Here is a 20,009-nt window from a genome sequence, read left to right as displayed (position 1 = left end):
AATAAGAATAACATGTTGTAGTTGAAAGACCACTAACTGAGAGTCAGAGAACTTGAGTCTTAATCCCAATTCTGACACTAAATAGCTGTTTGAACAAGATATATAACCTCTCTTGGTCTCAGTTTCCTCATATGTAAAATAAGGTGAATGAGCTAGATGTCCACTAAGTTCTCTTCCAGGTCCCTATGATCCTACAATTTTTATTCTCCAGATATAACATAAGTTCTTTAAGGGGCAAAAGCTATTTTTGTATTTATCTTTGCATCTCTAATGTCTAAAACAGGGCTTTGCATACAGTTGGGATTTAATAAATGTTATTGAATTGAAAAACGTTTTCCAGCTCTAAGAATGTGAAAAATCGAATAATTTCCCAAGTGGGAAATTTTGGGAATATGTAAAGATTTAAAGTGGAAAAAAAAATCTTTGGAGGCTAACATAATTCTGCTAGGAGCTAATATGAAAGGTAAAGATGATTTTCATGCCAAAGATATGAAAACTTATTATTATAGAACTTATTTCCAAAGAAATTAGCTTCCTGTAATACAAAATTTAGCAGAAATCAACCTTTTTTTTAGCAGTTGTTACCAATTAAAAGATGAGATTTTTAAAAATATTAAATATAAACAAGCTACCATAATTAAATAACAAATATCTGTTGCTCGCCTACTATGTGCAAGGCATTGTATCTTAAATATAAAGTCAGAAAGTAATAAACACTTACCACTAACAGCCTTCTCATAGTTTTTTCCTAGGTTTATTAAGTTCCGTAGCCCGGGATTGAATTGCTCCACTACATTCTGATAAACAAAGAAATAAAAATCAGTTAAAAAGTAAACTAAGTACACCCGACCCTAGACACACAAGTGTAACTACTACCAATTAAACAGCAAAGGGTGTTTGTTTAAAAATAACTAATAGCATTTATTTCTTCACCTGGTTGAATAAGGGCACTTCCATTCGTCATGCTGTATGTAGCACTGGCACATTTCCAGGGACCTAAGGGCTGGGTATGACCTACTACTATAAATGGTGTGCTTTGCAGACACTCAAGTCATTTATGTGAAGGTGCAACTCATACGGAGTACAGGTCCCTAAGGTTAAGGCTCTGTCTTGGTGTCTTGGTGTGTAAGCAAGTCAGGGGCTATAGTTCCACTTAAAAAAAAAAAAGACCAATCATTAGCTAACTTATTTGTTTGGCTGTGTTTAGTTCCACTGTCATAGAAACTGTTAAATCCTTTGGCTTTTATTAGAATGGAAAAGCTTAAAAAAAATTCCAAAAACCTACGTCCTGTTTTACCCTTTAAAACATATACCATCATGAAATGGTACCATTTCCCCCCCCCAGGCTGTCAATGGTATTTTTTGCCCTGTTCTAACACAGCCAATCCAGGTGTTATAATTTCAAAAATGTCCACATCTATAACACAAATGGAAGCAGTGATAATAAGAGATGTATAATGCTGATATTTTCTTAAATATAATCCTAAAATGACAATATGAGGTATCAGAAGTATAGAAAATAAGAGATTTTAAATGACTATTGTTTTGTACTCTAGTTTCTTGATCAAAAACATTTAGTGTTTTTGTGACACTATTTTCCACAGGATTTGCCTATTTATGTAGATTTCAGAGACTTTATCTGTAATTACTACACATGCATACCCAGAGTAACCAACTTTTGCCACAGTAAGGTAGAAACATTTCTTAAGGTATTTTCAAGATCACCTTCTTGACTATCCTTTGTATATTTTCTCCTAACAACTCTGAGTGATTAAGAATACAGGTAAATATATATTAGAAATTCCAAATTAAGTCATTTGATACTGTTTATTACTCTAGTCTGGATGTATTTAATCTTTCTAGATGTCCACACAAGGAGAAGAAATGCAGAAATGAGTGACAAAAAGTAGCCTATACTCATCTTTTATACATTTTCTTTTCAGGATAAGCTGAATCCTTCAGTAGAAGTTTGAATAAGAGAGGCAATACAATATATATTTTCATTTATTATTCTAAAATAACATATCAGTATTCTCACAAGTGACTCAAATTTCCTCAGAGGTAGTATTTAATCTTATAATATTCTTTTTTTTAATAAATGTGCTTATTATTTATAGCAGCTTTCTTTGTGGTGGCCAAAAACTGGAAATAGAGGGGAGTGCCCATCAATTGAACTGAACTGAACTGAACAAGTTGTGGTATATAAATGTAATGGAATACTATTGTGCTATAGGAAATGATGAACAGGCAGACTTCAGAGAGGCCTGGACTTATATGAACTGATGCTGAGTGAAAGGAGCAGAACCAGCAGAACGTTGTACACAGCAACAACCACAGTATGTGAGGAATTTTTCTGGTAGACTTAGAACTTCCTTGCAATGCAAGAACTTAAAAAATTTCCAATAGACTCTTGAGGCCAAACACCTTCCACATCCAGAGAAAGAACTATGGAACTGGATCGCAGATAGAAACAGACCGTTTTCTTTTATATTATATTTTCTCCCATTTGTTTTAATTTTTCTATGCAACATACATTTAATAGAAATGTATGTGTAGAACCTATATAAGATTGTATGCTGTTTGGGAGGGAGTAGAGAGGGAGGGGGGAATGAGGGAGAGGGAAGGGAAAAAATCTAAGTGGATTGTCAAAGACTGAAAATTAAATTAAATTTAAAAAATTCAATTAAAAAAAATCTATTTATTTTTAGTTTTCAACATTCACTTCCATAAGTTTTAAATTTTCTCTACTCCCTCCCTTCCCCAAGATGGTATGCAATCCAATATAGGCTCTCTCTATATAAATATTAAACATATTTTCACATTAGTTATGCAGTATAGAAGAATTAGAATGAATGGAAGAAACCATGAGGAAGAAAAACCAAAATTTAACGAAACTAAACAAAAGAAGAGAGTATGCTTCGATCTGCATTCAGACTCCTTGTAATATTCTTAATAGGCATCTAGGTGACTCAGTGGATAGGCCTGGAGTCAGGAAGACTTGAGTTCAAATCTAACCTCAGACTGGCAGTATGACGCTGGGCAAATCACTTAACCTGTTTGCTTAATCCACTGGAGAAGGAAATGGCAAACTACTCCAGCATCTTTACCAAGAAACCCCTAGAGACAGTATGGTCTATGGGGTCCCAAAGAGTTGGACACAGCTGAACAAAAACAATAATATTCTTGCTAGGCAGGTAGCTGGAACAAGGATTTTCCTCAGTTTTTTTTTTTATAACTATGGAAACTGAGGTTCAGTTTAAGAAATATGTACATCATATAATTAGAAACAGAAACTCCTTGAGGGCAGGGACCATGCCTTAATAAAACTTCAGCTAGGAGTGGTAGAACACGCCAATAATCCCTGCAGCTGCAGAGGCTGAGGCTGGGGGACTGCTTAAGCTTGGCAATTTGGAGCTGCAGTGGGCTAAGGCAATGGGATATCTGCATAAGTACAGCACCAACATGGTGAATTTCCAGGAGCAGCAGGGCTCCCAGGCTGCCTAAGGAGGGTCAAACAAGTCAAGGTAAGAAAACAGAGCAGGGCAAGTCTATATTTCTATGCCAGTCAATAGTGGAATTGGCCAGTGAATAGTCCTGGGAAACATAGCCTCAAAGAAAAGCAGCAGCAGCAGCACCACCACCACCTCACTTTGAATCTCCCCTAGCTCATAGCTCAGTGTTCTGCAGAGTGCTTATTATATTACAGAAGTCCAATTCATACTTTTATCATTACATGATATAATCAGACTGCTCTTCAAATGACTTTCCAAATAAGGGAAAGGCTGTTATTCAAAGCTTTTATATTCTTGTGAAAATGGTTCTTTGGGGCAGATTGCTGCAGTGGAAGAAGCATTAGCTAGATTGGGGGCCGGCTCTATTGCTAACTTAGCATCCTAGGCATCCTGATCTTGGGCAAGAAATGATTCATTCTAGTACTAAGAGTCTCTAGTTCGGTGAAATTTTGAGCTCAAGCTCAATTATTGAAAAGTTGTTCAAGTAAAACAACTCAATTCAGATCAGATGATTTTTTTCAATAAAATTAATTTAAACATAATTTTTCAGAATAGTAATGCAATGGACTTGAAAGAAAGCAGTTCAGAAGGGCCTGAAAGTTTAATGTGTATACTTTAGGTTTTCACTATTTAAGCTCGTTATAGAATCAAATTCAAAAGAAACTCAGTAACCCTGGCCTCTTTGAGAGTGGAAAATCCATTTCTCCAGCTACTCTTGGCTATTAATCCAATTATTTTGGCTGCAGCACATGCAGTTTGAAACGTAGCAACAAACAAGTGCTTCCACCCTCCTCTGGTAACCCATAGAACTCTACAGTCGTAATATACTTATGAACTGTATAGATCCCCAAGTTGGAAGAGAAATAAATACAAATAAAAACAGTAAAGAGTAGAACAGGCGCTCGTATTTCAGTAGTTCAGAACCTAGGTAGTATTGGCAATGGTGGCTTACAAAGTTTAAATTGTTGAAATTTTACAGTTCAGAGGTATATTAGTCACAGAGAACAAACTGATTTCAGGAAAGGAATTTGTCTCAAAGATTAAAGCGACTGTAAAATACTGGGTAAATTTATTATTTTAAAACAGAGGATGCCCACATCATCATTTGGCTTCAACAATAACTAATGGCTATATGTGCTACCATCCATTGCTGGGTGAGGAATTCCATTTGCTGTGCCAGTTTAAACCAGAAGAGGTTACACACCCTCTTAGAGGAGAACATAGGCACAGTGTAGTCATGGTTACAAAACAACAAATTTAAAGGCTGGTTGATGGTGGGGAAAAGCAGGATATTCATGTGCCTCACCTGGAACTTCTCCCTCTACTCAAAGGATGTTTACCCCACCCCTCAAAACTTAAAGAGGATTTTTTAAAAAAGGGGTGGCAGTGGAGAAACTATTTCATTGCCTGAAATGATTCCTTCCTTTTTTTGATTTCCACCTTATATTTTAAGCTTTAACTTTTCCACATCATACTTGATTTGCTCCAGAATAGTAGAGAATTAATGGCAATCTCTTTTTTCTCTTATTATTTTCAAAATAAATACTGATAAATGAAGACTACTAGGAAACAGTATTTCTGCTAAGTTTTTGGGCTGGTCATATGCAGCAATAAATTTTATACTATTCTCCGTAGAGCTTGTCTTTACAAACAAAAAAAGATGCAGCCTTTTGATTTTACATAGCTTAATTTTTCTTTTAGAGTAAAAGCTTTTTGCTATCACAACGTGAAATTACTGAAATATAAAATACATAATTTACCACTTGAAACTATGCTTGAGAGAGTTAAACTTGGTAAGCATAGGGCTTACTTCATATGCCCTGTGGTAAGACTAACAATATACTAAAGTCCCTGGTGGACTAGTTTTTCCCTTAAAAAAAAAGTGGGGAAAGGTACTAAAATTGTCCTTGAAAGTTAATTGGTCCAGGAGACTAAGGCTGTGTCCACTGATGTTCCTTCTGGTGGTCTACGTAAACAAGCCATCCCAAGAGGAGGCTGGAGCTCCTCCTTCAGCTTTACCAGTGTGCCAGAATGGGAAGCTGTGACCAACTGATGCGATTCTGTATCCTAGATGAATATGCTCTCTGTACTATAGAGTAGTAAACTTCCTTTTGTTAACTGCTGAATGGGCTCTGAATACCTTGCTATGTTATTTTCAGTCTTGTCTAACTCTCTTCATGAACCCATTTGGGTGTCCTACTGTAAGCAGAGATACTGGAGTGGTTTGCCATTTCCTTCTCCAGTTCATTTTACAGATGAGAAAACTAAGGCAAACACGACTAAGTGACTTGCCCAGGGTCATACAGGTAGTGTGATTTGGCAAATGTGAACTCAGGTCTTCCTGACTCCAAGACTAGTACTCTATCCATGTTACCTAGCTGCCCTCTATGAATATATTGCTTCATTTCAATCCTGAATATAAACCTTCAGACTAACCTCTGTCAGTCTTGATCTACATTTTCAATATTTGAGTTCTCTTTCTTTTTCTAATACTAACTCTTCATGACTAACATTTTACTTGATCTGTCAGTATTTTCCCTTATGAAAAACAGGTGAAATACAGTCATATTTGAATAAAGCTATTAAAGTGATTTGGAACATTTATAATAGATTTCCAACTTCTGAACATGATTTGCCAGCTTTGTTTTTTTCTTCAATTTTTTTATGTTTATAGCTCTAATTTGCTATTCATTTAGAGTTGAGGTAATCTCCTTGAGTTATTTTACACTAAAGCTAATTTCAGATAAAGAATCCAGGAGAAGTAGTCTTTCATTCTTTTGTCCATTTGTAATCATTTATTAAGAACCTACTATATGCTAGAAGCTGGAGATACAGACAGAAAGAAAATAATCCCTGTCCTCAAGAAGCTTACTAGTGAGAAATAACACACTTATATAAGTAAATATAAAATATATGTACAAAGTAATTTTTCAGGATGGGGCAGGGTGGTGGTATGGATTTAGGATACTCTTTTTCAACAATACAAAAGTTAATTCTACACATGGACATCAACAGATGGTCAATATAAAAATCTGACTGATTATATCCTTTGCAGCAAAAGGTGGAAAAAACTCAATTAAATTAGTCAATGAAAACAAGACCTGAAGCTGACTGTGGCTCAGATCATGAGCTTCTTATTGCAAAATTTAGACTTAAACTGAAGAAAGTAAGGAAAACCATCAGACTGTATAGGTAATACCTAAATAACATCCCTTACAAATATAAAATGGATGAATAGATTTAAGGGATTAGATTTGGTAGATTGGTAGATAGAATGTCTGAAGAACTGTGGGCAGAGGTTTGAAATACTGCACAGCAAGCAGCAACAAATAACATCTTCAAGAGAAAGAAGAGCAAAAAGCAAAATGGTTGTCAGATGAATTTTTACAAATAGCAGAGGAAAGAAGGAAAGTAAAAGGGGAAGGAGAAAGGGAAATTTGTACCCAATTGAAAGCAGAATTCCACAGAATGCTAATGAGAAATGAAAAGGTTTTCTTAAATGAGCAATGCAAAGAAATGGAAGAAAATAATAAAATGGTAAAGAAAAGTGATATCTTCAAGAAAATTAGAGATATCAAGACGAAGTTTCATGCAAAATGGCCATAATAAAAGAGAAAAATGGTATGGACTTAACAGAAGCAGAAAAGATTAAAAAGAAGTGGCAAGAATATACAAAAGAACTACACACGAAAGATCTTAACATTACTGAGAAACACGATGGAGCCAGAGCCAGACATCCCAGAGAATGAAGTCAAATGGGACTTAGGAAGCATTGATGACAATAAGGTTAGTGGAGGTGATGGAATTCCACCTGAGGTATTTAAAATCCTAAAAGATGATGCTGTTAAAGTGCTTTTCTTAATATGCCAGCAAATTAGGAAAACTCAACAGTGGCCATTGGTTTGGAAAAGATCAGTCTACACCCCAGTCCTAAAGAAGAGCAATGCCAAGGAATGTTCAAATTATTGAACAACTGCACTCATTTCATATGCCATCAAGGTTATCTTTAAGATTCTGCAAGGTAGATTTCAGGAACATGCAAACCAAGAAGTACCAGAAGAGTAGGCTGGTTTTCAAAGAAGCAGAGGAACTAGAGATGAAACTGATAACATTCACTGGATTATGGAGAAAGCAAGGGAATTTTTCTGTTTCACTGACTACAGTAGGGAGTACCAGATCATCTTACTAGTTTCCTGAGGAACCTGTATGTGGGTCAAGAAGCAACAGAACCAAACATGGAAGAACTGATTAGTTAAAGATTGGGAAAGGAATATGGCAAAGCTGTATATTTTTACCTTATTTAACTTATATGCAGAGTACATCATGTGAAATACCAGGCTGAATGAATTAAAAGCCAGAATTAAGAAATACCAAAAATTTCAGATATGCAGATGATACCACTCTGATGGCAGAAAGTCAAGAAGACTTAAGAAGCCTCTTGATGAGGGTAAAAAAGGAGAGTATAAAGGTCGGCTTAAAGCTTCACACACACACACAAAACCCCACAACTAAGATCATGGCATTCTACCACTTCCTGGCAAATAGAGGGGAAAAGAAATTGAAGCAGTGTCAGATTTTATATTGTTGGGCTCAAAGATTATTGTAGATAGCCACTGCAGCCATGAAATTAAAAACAAAACAAAACCAAACCAAACCTCTTGCTCCTTGGAAGGAAAACTATGGCAAATCTGAATAGCAGACCAAAAAGTAGAGACATCACCTTGCTGACAAAGGTCCTTATAATCAAAGCTATGTTTTATTTTTCCAGAAGCAATGTTTGGATGTGAGAACTGGATTATAGACTCAGCTCCTCCTCTCCTGTCTATCTCCCCTTCCCCTTCTTTCTCCTCTCTAAAGGAAGGTAAATTTGGATGACCAAAAGATGCCCAACTGACTTGGATTTTACTGGCTAGTTTCTGTTTCCCCTTCCCTTCCCTTTCCCTTAAACCTACTGCACTGTGAAGTATAGACATCATGGGGTCTCTGCCTCCTGCCTAAAGGCTCTCTTCTGGCTTCAGAGTGATTATCGATAGTAATTGTTGCTGTTTCCCTCCCAGCTCGATGTCTTTCTTTTCTTGGCCTTATTAAAGGGGCCATGCCCTAGCTACTTCTTAAATAGGCCCAGTCAGTGAAAAGGTCACCCTAAGTGAATACCTGCATAGACCTTGGCCTAAAGGAGTCAAGGTCTCCCAGTGCATCCTGGGTCATCTCCAGTGATCCTGATGAATTCCTGGTCACTGGATTCAGATGGCTCTGGAGGAGAAGAGAGTCTGGTGACCTTGCACAGCCCTCCCTCACTCAAAACAAAGTCAAGTGCAAGTCATGTCATCATTTCTCTGATGTCATGGTCTTCTTTGGCAACGAAGGATGAACACAACAATAAGGAATGCTGAGCACTACAGAATCAATACTTTTGAATTGTGGTGCTAGAGAAAACTTTTGAGAGTCCCTTGGACAGCAAGTAGATCAAATCAATCAATACTTAAAGAAATTAATTCAGACTATTCATTGGAAGAACAAATACTAAATACTTTGGCTACATAATGAAAAGATGGGACTCACTAGAAAAGACTTTGACAATGGGAAAGACTGAAGGCAAAAGGGAAGGAGAAGCAAAAGATGAGATGGATAGATGGTATTATGGAAGCAACAAATATGAGCTTAGAAAGACCCTGGAGATAGTGGATAGAAGGGCCTAGCATGCTATGTTTCATGGCATCACAAAGAGTCAGACATAACTGAAAAATTGAACAACAATTTTTCTGAGCACAGGAAGCTAGGGATTTTAAGAGGTAGAAAGGAGAGAGAACATGTCAAGCATGGAAAAACAACCTGTGCACAAGTGTGGAAACGGATGACAGAGTGTCGCATACAGGAAATAAAAAAATATGCTGGTTTGGCTAGAATGTAGAGCATCTAGGGTAATAGAAGAGTGATGTGAAATCAGTCTGTAGAGATTGGGTAGCTTTCAGTGCTGAACAGGATTCTGTACCTTATTCTAGAAGCAATAAACAGGCAGTATGGGCAATGGAAAGTGCACTGGATTTGGGGTCAAAAGGCAAAAGGTTTTAATCTAAGTTCTACCATTTACTTACTTGTGTTATCTTGGTCAAGTTATTTAATTTCTTTTCGTCTCACTTTCCCCATTTGTAAAATGAAGGGGTTGGACTACATGACCTCTAACGTACCTTGAAACACTGTATCTATGATTTTATAAAAATGTACATTACTCAGATTTCACAGAGTCGTTCTCAATTCATGGATCTTATTGTGTATGAGACAGTAATCAGTTGATTTCTTAGCAATAGAGAGCTACTGAAGTTTCTTGAACAAAAGACTGACAAAGTCAAACCTCTCTTTTAGGAATATCAGTCTGGCAGCTGTGTGGAAGATGTAGCTAAGGGGAGAGAGATTTGAGGCAAGAAGACCACAATAGGAGGCAATGACAAAGATGATGGTCCAGTAAAGGGAGTCAGAAGGGTGGACAATCTTTTGTGGTAGTAAAGAACTGGAAGCAAAGTAGAAGCTCATTATTTGAGGAATGGCTACTGAATCCAGGGCCATCTCTAGTCATCTGGATCTATATCTTGCCACTGGACCCAGATGGTTCTGGAGGAGAAAACGACGCTGATGACATTGTACAGCCCTCTCCCTTAAATCCAATTCACTTGCACGTCATAGCAGAACTCTGATGTCATGGTCCTCTTTGAGAATGAAGGACAGAGAAGAACAACACATATGTGGCACCTGACTAGTTTGCAATATGAGTCAGATAGGAGGAGAACCAGAAGCAGGTAGTGTCAGAAGCTTAGAATCAGAAAGACTGAAGTTCAAGCCCTACTTCTGACTCATACCAAGACTGAGTTCCTTGAGGGCAGAGGCTGGTCTTTTTCCTCTTTCTATATTCCCTACATTTAGCACAGTTCCTGGCATGGAGCAGGTACTTAATAAACTTATTAACTGACTTACTGGCTATGTGAATGGGTGTAAATTCTTCTACTTCTAAGACTATATAGAAGAGTTACTATAACTGTACCAGGGGGAGAAGTATCCACACTGAGAATTCTCTATGCCAATGACATCACAAGCCAAAGAAATCTATTTTAAAATGACTATTAAGAATACTAGACATTTTAAAAGTTGTTCTTTAGCCAACTAGCAATATGGCTACTTTTCTAAACAAATTTTGCTCCCATATTTTTACAAGTCAAATGTTTACTAAGTGCCTACTCTATAAAAGGTGTTGTGCTAGTTGCTACTGTATTGGTGGGTCAAAGTGTACGTATAATTTTCTAGTCCTTTGGGAAAAGTTCCAAATTTTTCTTCAGAATGGTTAGACTAGTTCACATTTGCACCAACAGTTATCAGCGTGCTTATTTTCTCATGACCCCGCCAGCATTTGTCATTTTTTTTGTCATCTTAACCAATCTCTAGGGTGTAAGGTGATATCTCAGAGCTGTTTTAATTGATATTTCTCCAATTACTGATGTAGAGCATTTTTTCATATGACTATTGATAACTTTGATTTCTTCCTCTAAAAACTGCCAGTTTATATTTTTTGACCATTTATCAATTGGGGAATGGCTCCTATTTTTATAAATTTGGCTTTTTTCTCTGTGTATTTGAGAAATGATACCTTTTTTCAGAGAAACTAGCTGCATCCTCCCTTTCCAGTTTCCTCCTTTTTCTTTCTAATTTAGGCTGCATTGGCTTTGTTTGTGGAAAACCTTTTTAATTTTATGTAATCTAAATTACATGATATTCAGAGCTGAAAGAGCCCTCAGAGATAATCTACTTTGGACTAGGCCCCTCATTTTACAGGGTAGCAACAGATCTTCTCCCACTCTTCCTTATTCACCCACTAACTTAAAAAAGATTAGTTTTGATTAATTGTTTTGGGGTAAATGAAGGCATTTCACAATCTCCCCTCCCCCCACTATGCTTTAAAGAGAACATTCTGGGAAACAATTAGAAATTCTGCAAAAAAAGTGACTAAAATGTCATATTCTTTGATTTGGAGATTCTGTTAGGCATGTGCCCTATGGAGATTGCTGACAAAAACAAAGGCACTATACACACCAAAATGGTATGTAGACCACTTTTTGTGGTAACAAAGTACTGGAGGCAAGGTAGATATCCATTGATAGGTGAATAACTAAGCTACAATCCTTAAATATAAAGGAATAGACTGTTTAAAAAAAAGATGACCATGATGAATACTGAGAAGCATACAAAGACTTGTATGAAATAGTGCAAAATAGAGGTAAACAGTCAAACTTGAAAGTTGTAAAATTATATAGAACAAGCTTAGCTTTAAAGAAGAAACAGGAGAGATCTTCCCCTCTCCCTCAACTTTGCAGAGGTACATTTACCATCAGATTTTTCAATTTGTTGATTTTGCTATATCACCTTTTATTTTCTTCTTCTCTTGGTTACAGGGATCATTCTTTGGGATACAGTGTAGATGATGCAAAAACAACAAATAACAAAAATCCATGTTTATAAAGAAAGGTAAGTGAAAAAAGTGTCTAGCCAATTAAGGATAAAATATACATTTAAAAGACTGGGGATCATCTAGCAAAAATTGGATGACTATTTGTTACATATCTTGTAGACTAAACATTCATTCCAATACAAATCGGATAAAAGGGCTTCTGAGGTCTCATCAGATCTGTGAGATTTTGATCTAAGGGACACTCATGTTATTAGAAACACATGACTTGGAGTAGAAAGGGATCTCAGATTATCTATATTAATCTCTCCCTTTTTTTTTTTTTAAACAGATGAGGAAACTCACCTGTACAGAGGAGTAAATCAACTTGGTCAAGGTCACAAAGGCAGTAAGATGCAAGGCATCTTAAGATTAAAAACCAGATCCCTTTGACTTCAAATCCAACATACTTTTCCTCCTTTGCTGCTTGTTGATATCATTACTCTGTTTATACCACTTTCCTCTAATTAATAAATAAATTTAGGAAAAGGGAAGCTCTGCTTGTAAACAGATGTTTCCTCTGAAATGTGATCTCTGCAGCATGGAATGGGAAACATGGAAAATTAGAATAAGATGGAAAAGCTGGGCAAAATAATTTTATCTAAAGTTTTTTGAATTTTAAAATTAGAAATGTCCAAATAAATATGTAAATGCTAAAACATATTCTGAAACAAAATATGATTTTCTGATTATCTACCAATCTAGACAATTTTATATCTTTTGATGGATGATATTAATTTTTATGTTACATATTACTTTAAGATTAAAAAACTAAGATAATGAAATATCTCTAATTTATATGTTTTTCCATTGATATCGTAGGATCCAGAGTCAGGAGGCATTTCTCTGAGATTAGTTTAATCCCTTAATTATCTAGATAGGAATTAAGACTCTTCCATTTATAAAATTAGACCTCTACCACCTATTCTACCTACCTCAAAGAATCCTAATAACCATCAAATGAGATAATGTGACAAGTTTATGACATGCACAAAATTTAACAAGATTGAAACACATCCAATACATGCAATAAAATTTTACAAATACTCAAATTGATTCAGAAGAGAACACAGAATAAGTTATTACTGTTAAAACATGATATTTGATCATTTGTATTTACTGATAAGTTTGTAAATTTATGCCAATATAATTAACTCCACCCCCAATGTAATATGGTAGAATCTACTTAATAGACTCACTATTCAGATAAGATGAGATACTACAGAAGTGCTTTGAAAAGCTGAAAGCATTATATACATGAAAGACAAATGTTACAGAGAAAAGAGTCATGGACTGACTTACCAATTATGTATGGACAAGTTAACTTTTCTGAGCCTCAGTTTCCTCATGCATACAATGGAAATAATATTATACGAACTACCTGTACTTCATAGAGTTACTATGGAGAACAAGCACTTGGTAAATTCTCAAGAGCCATATAAATAGAAATTATTACTACTGACTTGCTTGAAATGTTTCTTTTTCATTTGGAAGGTTTTTTTCAATTGACATTTTTACATTTTTACTTCCATATAATTTAATTTCTTATTTTGATAGAGAACATTTTTATTTCTTTTTTAAAACAATATCACAAGAAATTCAGGGACGGATTTTGTTGAAGAGCAAAGGGAATTTTCCTTTACTTTCAGACAAGGCCATTCTTATTTAGGTAGAGATAGTAGAAAAAACTTTTTAAAAAACTCTGATCAGCTATTTTTGTATGTCAGCTTTTAAAAATGCATTTGATAATCTGAAAAAATTTAGTCTTTTCAAGAACTAAATTGATGATTTCATCTTTAGTGTTCATTTCCACCACAGATTAATGTTATCATGGGTGATTTTTCATCATTTAAGTAAGAGAAGTGTGGTCAAGATTTATGCTTATTGCACAACGTTATATGACACTAAATATCGGTAACACTTTAAAATAATGTGTCTGGATCATCTTAGAGATATATGTCTTCACAGGTAAGTCAGCTATATTTGGCTGCTCTCTATCTTAGTTTAACACATTTGAAAGCACTGCTGAAGCATCCTATGGCCCAGTGGGCCAATTAGGTAAGAAAACTGAGTGTGTGGCAACAAGGCTACTGCCTCGAGCTTCATTAGATCATGTTAATAACTGTCTAACCCATAATCACTACGCTTGGCTTCTAACTAGTGAACCATAATAGGCCTTCAGAAAGAGAAATATCAGAGCTCTCCCTAAAGATTATGGATCGACAGACCTGTTTTTTCCATGAGGTCACTTTCTTAGATCCCACCTTATGTATTAGATTAGACATCTCCCCTTTCCACAAAAAATTCCAAGTATGGATCCCTTTCACTTCCTGGGCCCCTGGGGAATATGAAGTACATATTTACAGAAATTAAAAAAAAACAAAACAAAAACCCCACCTACAGAAGAATTTAATCACCCAGAGAAATTAGTGATTTATTTCCCTTTCTGAACACTGGAATCAGCTTGGAAAATTCAAGAAAGCCTCCTTACTCATCATTTTGGTGATTTTTCCTACATTAATTAGAACTCAATTAAAATGTACAAGTGTTATAGATTTTGAAAATAGGCCATTTGTAAACCAGCAAATCCAATAGCTATACTGCCTAGTTTGAAGCTCTCTTAACAGCTGTATAAGGAAAAAGAAAACTTGGTTTCAAGGTTAAAAATATAGGGCCACTTGCTTAGGAAGCTTTCATCAAAAATCCCCATCTGCAAACAAAGAGTAGAGCTTTCTTACTGGCTTGAACATCCTCTTGAATTCTTCCTCTTTTCATCTTTTTCTACTACTTATGGGGGTTTCTGATTGGTAAGAAATGATTCCAGCAAAAGCTTCTCCCTGCTTCAGTGTAGGAAGGTCACAGTGGGGAAGAAACATTGGTGGCAAATAATGTAAAGGGAAACGACGTCAGACATGGCTGGCCAGTGTGTTGGCTTGCTTTGTTAAAGTAGACTTCTTTGGTGTAACTGAGGATTCTATTGCTGGATGGTGGAGGCAGGGCTGGTGATAAGGACTGTGAGGATACACTACTGTAACAAAAATACCAGTAAGTTTGGTGACATCAGACTTATGAAACTCTTATCAGACTCTGTTGCTTTGATATCTCTCAGTAGCACGACACTGGAAGGTGTATCTGTGCAGCACCTAAGAGGAGACGTTGTACGCAAACTGCACAATTGCTTCTACGCCCAATTGAGACCCAAGGTCTCTTTGCCATGAGTGTGTCATCTGGATTGGTTCAAGACAGTCCTGGAAGGATTTCTGTGATTTAGAGCTTCTTTGGAATATGTAGTTAGTCGATAAATATTTATTAAGCTTCTATGTGCCAGACACTGTGCTACATTCTAGGGGCACAAGTATGAGAACAAGATAGTCTTTGCCCCCAAAGGGCTCACAACGTAACTGGGGAAGATACTGCACAAAAGAAAGTTGAAAAGTTGGTGAAGGGCACAGAGGGATGAGTCAGGGGTACCTGACTCCAGGGCCTGGTGGGAAAGTCAGAGAAGTCCCAAAGTAGTGCAACCAGGTGAGAAATGAGCTTTGGTATATTCCATGACAGATAAGGTCCTTTTACAAAAAATTGCTAAGCCACACTAATCTAGACCTTTTAGGGAGCCTGGGTCAAGGAAAGAGGTGGCCTTACTAGTCTGTGCTGTTATATCAATTCACGATAAAATATCTCCCTATATGTCTTAAGAATAAATAGATTTTTTAAAAATTTAAATGATTTAGCACCAATGTTGCAAATTCCCCACTTCTTACTGTCAAGGTAACTGGAGATGTTCTGAGATTTGGAATACGCAGTTGAATGCAACAGAATATGCTAAACATCCTATTTGCCAACCATTCAGGATAGCTATATCTTATCCAGTTTGAACATAAATGGGCAGCTAGAGTACTGTGCCTGGAATCAGGAAGACTCATCTTCCTGAGTTCAAATCTGGCCTCAGACACTGACTAGCTGTGTGACCCTGGGCAAGCCACTTAACCCTGTCTATTTCAGTTTCCCCATCTGTAAAATGAGGTGGAGAAGGAAATGGCAAACGGCTCCAGTATCTTTGCCAAGAAAATCCCAAAGGGGGTCAAGAAGAGTGAGACTTGATTGAACAACAATGAGGATAAATAACGTAGGTGCTTAATTGTTACAAAAGAATTGTGTTCTAGTTCTGCTAACTCTAGAGTTAATGAATACTTGATAAAAATAACAGAAGTTACTCAGTTCAATGCAGTATCTAGTCTTGATTTTATAATACTGACAAACAAGTTGGCAAACATTTATTAATCACTTATTATGTGCCAGGAACTGTACTAAACTCTAGTGTTACAAAGAAAAGCCTCAAACCAAATAACAGGTAACCCAGCCCTCTCCTAGGGGTTTCTAGACTTCTTAGACCTTACTCATTCTAATGAACTCTTCAATTTAGTGACAATGGTCTCCCTGCTGCCCCCATCGCACAAGACAATGCATCTCTAGTAGTTCACATTCCATTGTAGAAGACAACGTGTAATCAATGATGTACACAGGATAAATTGGAGAGTCTCAGAGGAAGGACACGAAGATTAAGAAAGGTGCAGAAAGATTCTTGTAGAAGGTAAGAATGTAGCTGAGGCTTGCAGGAAGTCAGCAAAAGCAGGAGACAGAGGTGAAGGCAAAGAAGAATTCCAAATATGGGAAACACACAGTCAGGGAAAAACATCCAGAATGGGGAGATGGAGTGCTGTGTTTGAGGAACAACAAGTAAGACAGTGTCATTGAAGAAGGTGGGTGGTGAGTAAGATAGGAGAGGACTTGGAAAATAGGAAGGGGGCAGATTAGGAGAGACTTTGAATGTCAAATAGAAGATTTTATATTTGATCCAAGAGTAGACTATTGGTGTAGAATGAAGCATCTTCTGTCAGATATGGTCAATGTGCCAATTTATTTTTACTTAATTGTACTTATTTGTTACAAAGGAGGGTTCTGTGGTATGGGGAGGGGAGAAGAAAGGAGGAAAGGGGTTATGGGGAAGTGACACTGATGGAAAAAAGCATCAATAAAACATTAAAAATAAAGTAACTGAATCAAAGAAAATGCAATGGCAGTTGAAGGGATCCAATTTCACTACTGGGTTGCAAAATGTGATTCTATTTTAAATACTAGAAAAAGGTTTCACATTTGGTTATAGGGTAAGATCATTAAAATTTTTTTTACCTAGAGCTTTAAGGCAGAAAATTACACTGGTTCAAGGTCCATAGGGTGCTATAGCTATGGGCCAATGCCAAAAAAGCTTTCAAGTGGTAGAAATGGGCATTTTTGCTCTTGGCAGTTAGCAGGTTTTAGACTTTATAAGGATTTCAGACCTATGCTAGTTCCTTACTTAGGCAATGATTTGGATGAATCATTTCTTTTAGATCTTGGACTCCAATTGAGGAGGACTAGCTATCTATAAATGATAAATGTTCTTCACTCAATTTCCCATATTGAAAAAAAAGTTTAAAAAATCCTTGTAATTTGTTTTTGTTTTAATTGACCTTTTTATATTTATGCTTCGATAGCCTTAACTAATATTAGCAAACAAAAGGCAATAAGTTAAACATAAAATAACCATAACAGAAATTAGGATATAAATGAGATGGAAAGGCAAAATAAAATGTGATGAGATTGAAAATGGGAAAAATCACTTCCAGTTTTGAATGGAAGAGGAAGATTAGAGACAGCTTCATTAAGAAGTAATATCTGAGTTGAGCCTTAAAGAATAAATGATACTTCAACAGAGATTGGTGGGAATGTTAGAGATAGTGGTAATGGTGATGGGGGTGGGAAATATGGTAATAGAAATTCTAGGTAAACGGGATGGTATGAATTCAGACACAAAATAGAGTAAGAGGAATTTGAGCAATCATGAAGAGTCCTTGTAGGAACCTTGACTATGAGGCAAAGGATTCCATACTGCATTTAAGAGTTGACAGAGAGGCTGGAGGGGTGGTATGGTGGTCGAGCAGGGAAAAAATAATTGGACCTGTGCATTAAGAATATTAGTCTAACATGGCTGCATAGGAAATAATGGAATCTGGAGATCTTTGAGAATGTAGGCTATGTAGGCTACTATGTAGTGGTGGTGGTATTAGTAGTAGTAGTTGTAGTGGTGTAGACTAGTAGTTGTTGTTGTGGTATTAGTAGCAGTAGTAGGCAGCTAAACATCTAGAGTTTATTAATTGGCTGGATATAAATGGTGAGAGAGTGAGGAGTCTAAGATGATTCCAAGGTTTTGACCCTGGATGACAAAAGGAAAGGCAGTGTGGTACTGTGGAGACAGAACTGGCTTTAGGGTCAGGAGGACCTGCCTCTGACACATACTGGCTGCCTGGTCCTGGGCAAGTTATTTAATCCCTAATTACACCAACCAACTCTCTAAGCATGTAAGTTCCAGAGTGGGTTTTGACCTGCATTACTAGAGAAAATTAGCTCACTAGGAATTATTTAAACTAGCGAAATCACAGGTCTACACCATCATCTTCCCCAAACAAAAATAAAAAGTACTGTACAACGAACTGACCTAAGACAATCTGCTAGTGCATAGTCTTGCAGAACCAATATAAAATAATGTGTGGAAAATGTTACCAGTTCCATTATTAACTGTTTTTAAACATGAAGGTGGCATTTGGTGTTCAAAACAGATTTAAAACTATAAGTCCTTCACACTTAGAACAGACACATCAGGAGGCCTATTTTGCTGATTCAATTCAATTAGTGCAAAGTTCCAAAATCTTTTCAATATACTTATTAGATTAGCCTTGAAAATGCCCACCATGGTCATATTTATCCAGTTATTGCAGAATAATCTCCATGTTTATTTTACTAAAGCTGCAATATTATTATAGAAAAATGACATTATAGATTTGAAAGTGACAAAGGCCAAACCATTAAAAAAAAAAATCCTATTCCTTATGTCCCTTTTAGTGTCATATTCTTTATTCTTAGCAATACACATGAAATTATAATGACGAATTTATCCATCAGCTGAAGAAGCCTTAAACTTAGCAGGCAGCATTAATGCAGCATAATGAACAAGTGCAAATGAACTTAAGAGACTCTTAAAAAAAGGATATGGCAGCAAGAGTGACAGCTTGTCCAAAATAAATAGAAATAGTCACAGAAAATTGGATTAAAAACTCACGCATTAAAGTCAACCAATATGTATGAAGTCCAGTTCACTAAGTACCATGTTTAATGTTAGGAGAGACTTAAAGTTTAGATAAGAGGTGGCCCATGAGCTTACAGGAGTGGGGAATCTGCAGCCTAGAGGCCATATGTGGCCTTCTGGGTCCTCAAGTGCAGTCCTTTGACTGAATCTAAACTTCACAGAACAAATTCCCTGAATAAAAGGATTCTAGAAGAATAAAATAGCAAGAGGTATTTTATTATTCACACCTTACATAGCACTTATTTTGCAGTTCTCTAGCTAATCGTGTGTGTGTGTGTGTGTGTGTGTGTGTGTGTGTGTGTGTGTGTGTGTGTGTGTTAGCAGGACTCAGGGAAGGCTTCATAGAAGAGGTAGTAGGTGAGTTGGGCCTTAAAGGATTGGTAAGAATGCAACAGGTAAAGAGGGAGAAGGGAAGGCCTCTCAGATACAGAGATCAACCATAGGACATCAGAGCTAAGGACACGTTCAGGGGCAGTGAACTGTCTACTTTGTCTGAAGCATAGAGTACATGAAAGGATAAGGAATAGCCCCTATTTATTTAGCATTTAAAGTCCCCTACCCCCATCATTATGAAGATTAAATGAGATATTTGCAAAAGCACTTAGCACAATGGCTGGTACATATTATTATATATTATATATTTAATAAATGCTTGGCCTGGCACCTTAGTGATTGTCTAGTGACTAGAAGGTCTTCATCTGGAGTTCATTAACTTAAAAATGTTTTATAATTTTACTTTGATATAATTTCCTTTGTAATCCTATATATTTTGTATTTTATACATTTAAAAACATTCTTCTAATCAGGAACCTATAGATTTCTC

At 36.4% G+C, this 20,009-nt stretch overlaps 1 protein-coding gene across 1 annotated transcript in view; it reads right to left on the bottom strand.

Annotated features, from left to right (window-relative positions):
• Positions 1-20,009, bottom strand: part of BAIAP2L1 (BAR/IMD domain containing adaptor protein 2 like 1) — a 138,027-nt gene that overhangs the window by 103,620 nt on the left and 14,398 nt on the right. Inside the window, exon 2 of the mRNA XM_072597819.1 lies at positions 722-797. Within this exon, the coding sequence (XP_072453920.1) occupies positions 722-797 (76 nt within the window). The remainder of the gene's footprint in view (positions 1-721; positions 798-20,009) is intronic.

This window comes from Notamacropus eugenii, chromosome 3, assembly GCF_028372415.1.
Source record: "Notamacropus eugenii isolate mMacEug1 chromosome 3, mMacEug1.pri_v2, whole genome shotgun sequence".
Lineage (NCBI taxonomy): Eukaryota > Metazoa > Chordata > Mammalia > Diprotodontia > Macropodidae > Notamacropus > Notamacropus eugenii.
This window is presented reverse-complemented; position numbering and strand designations above follow the sequence as displayed.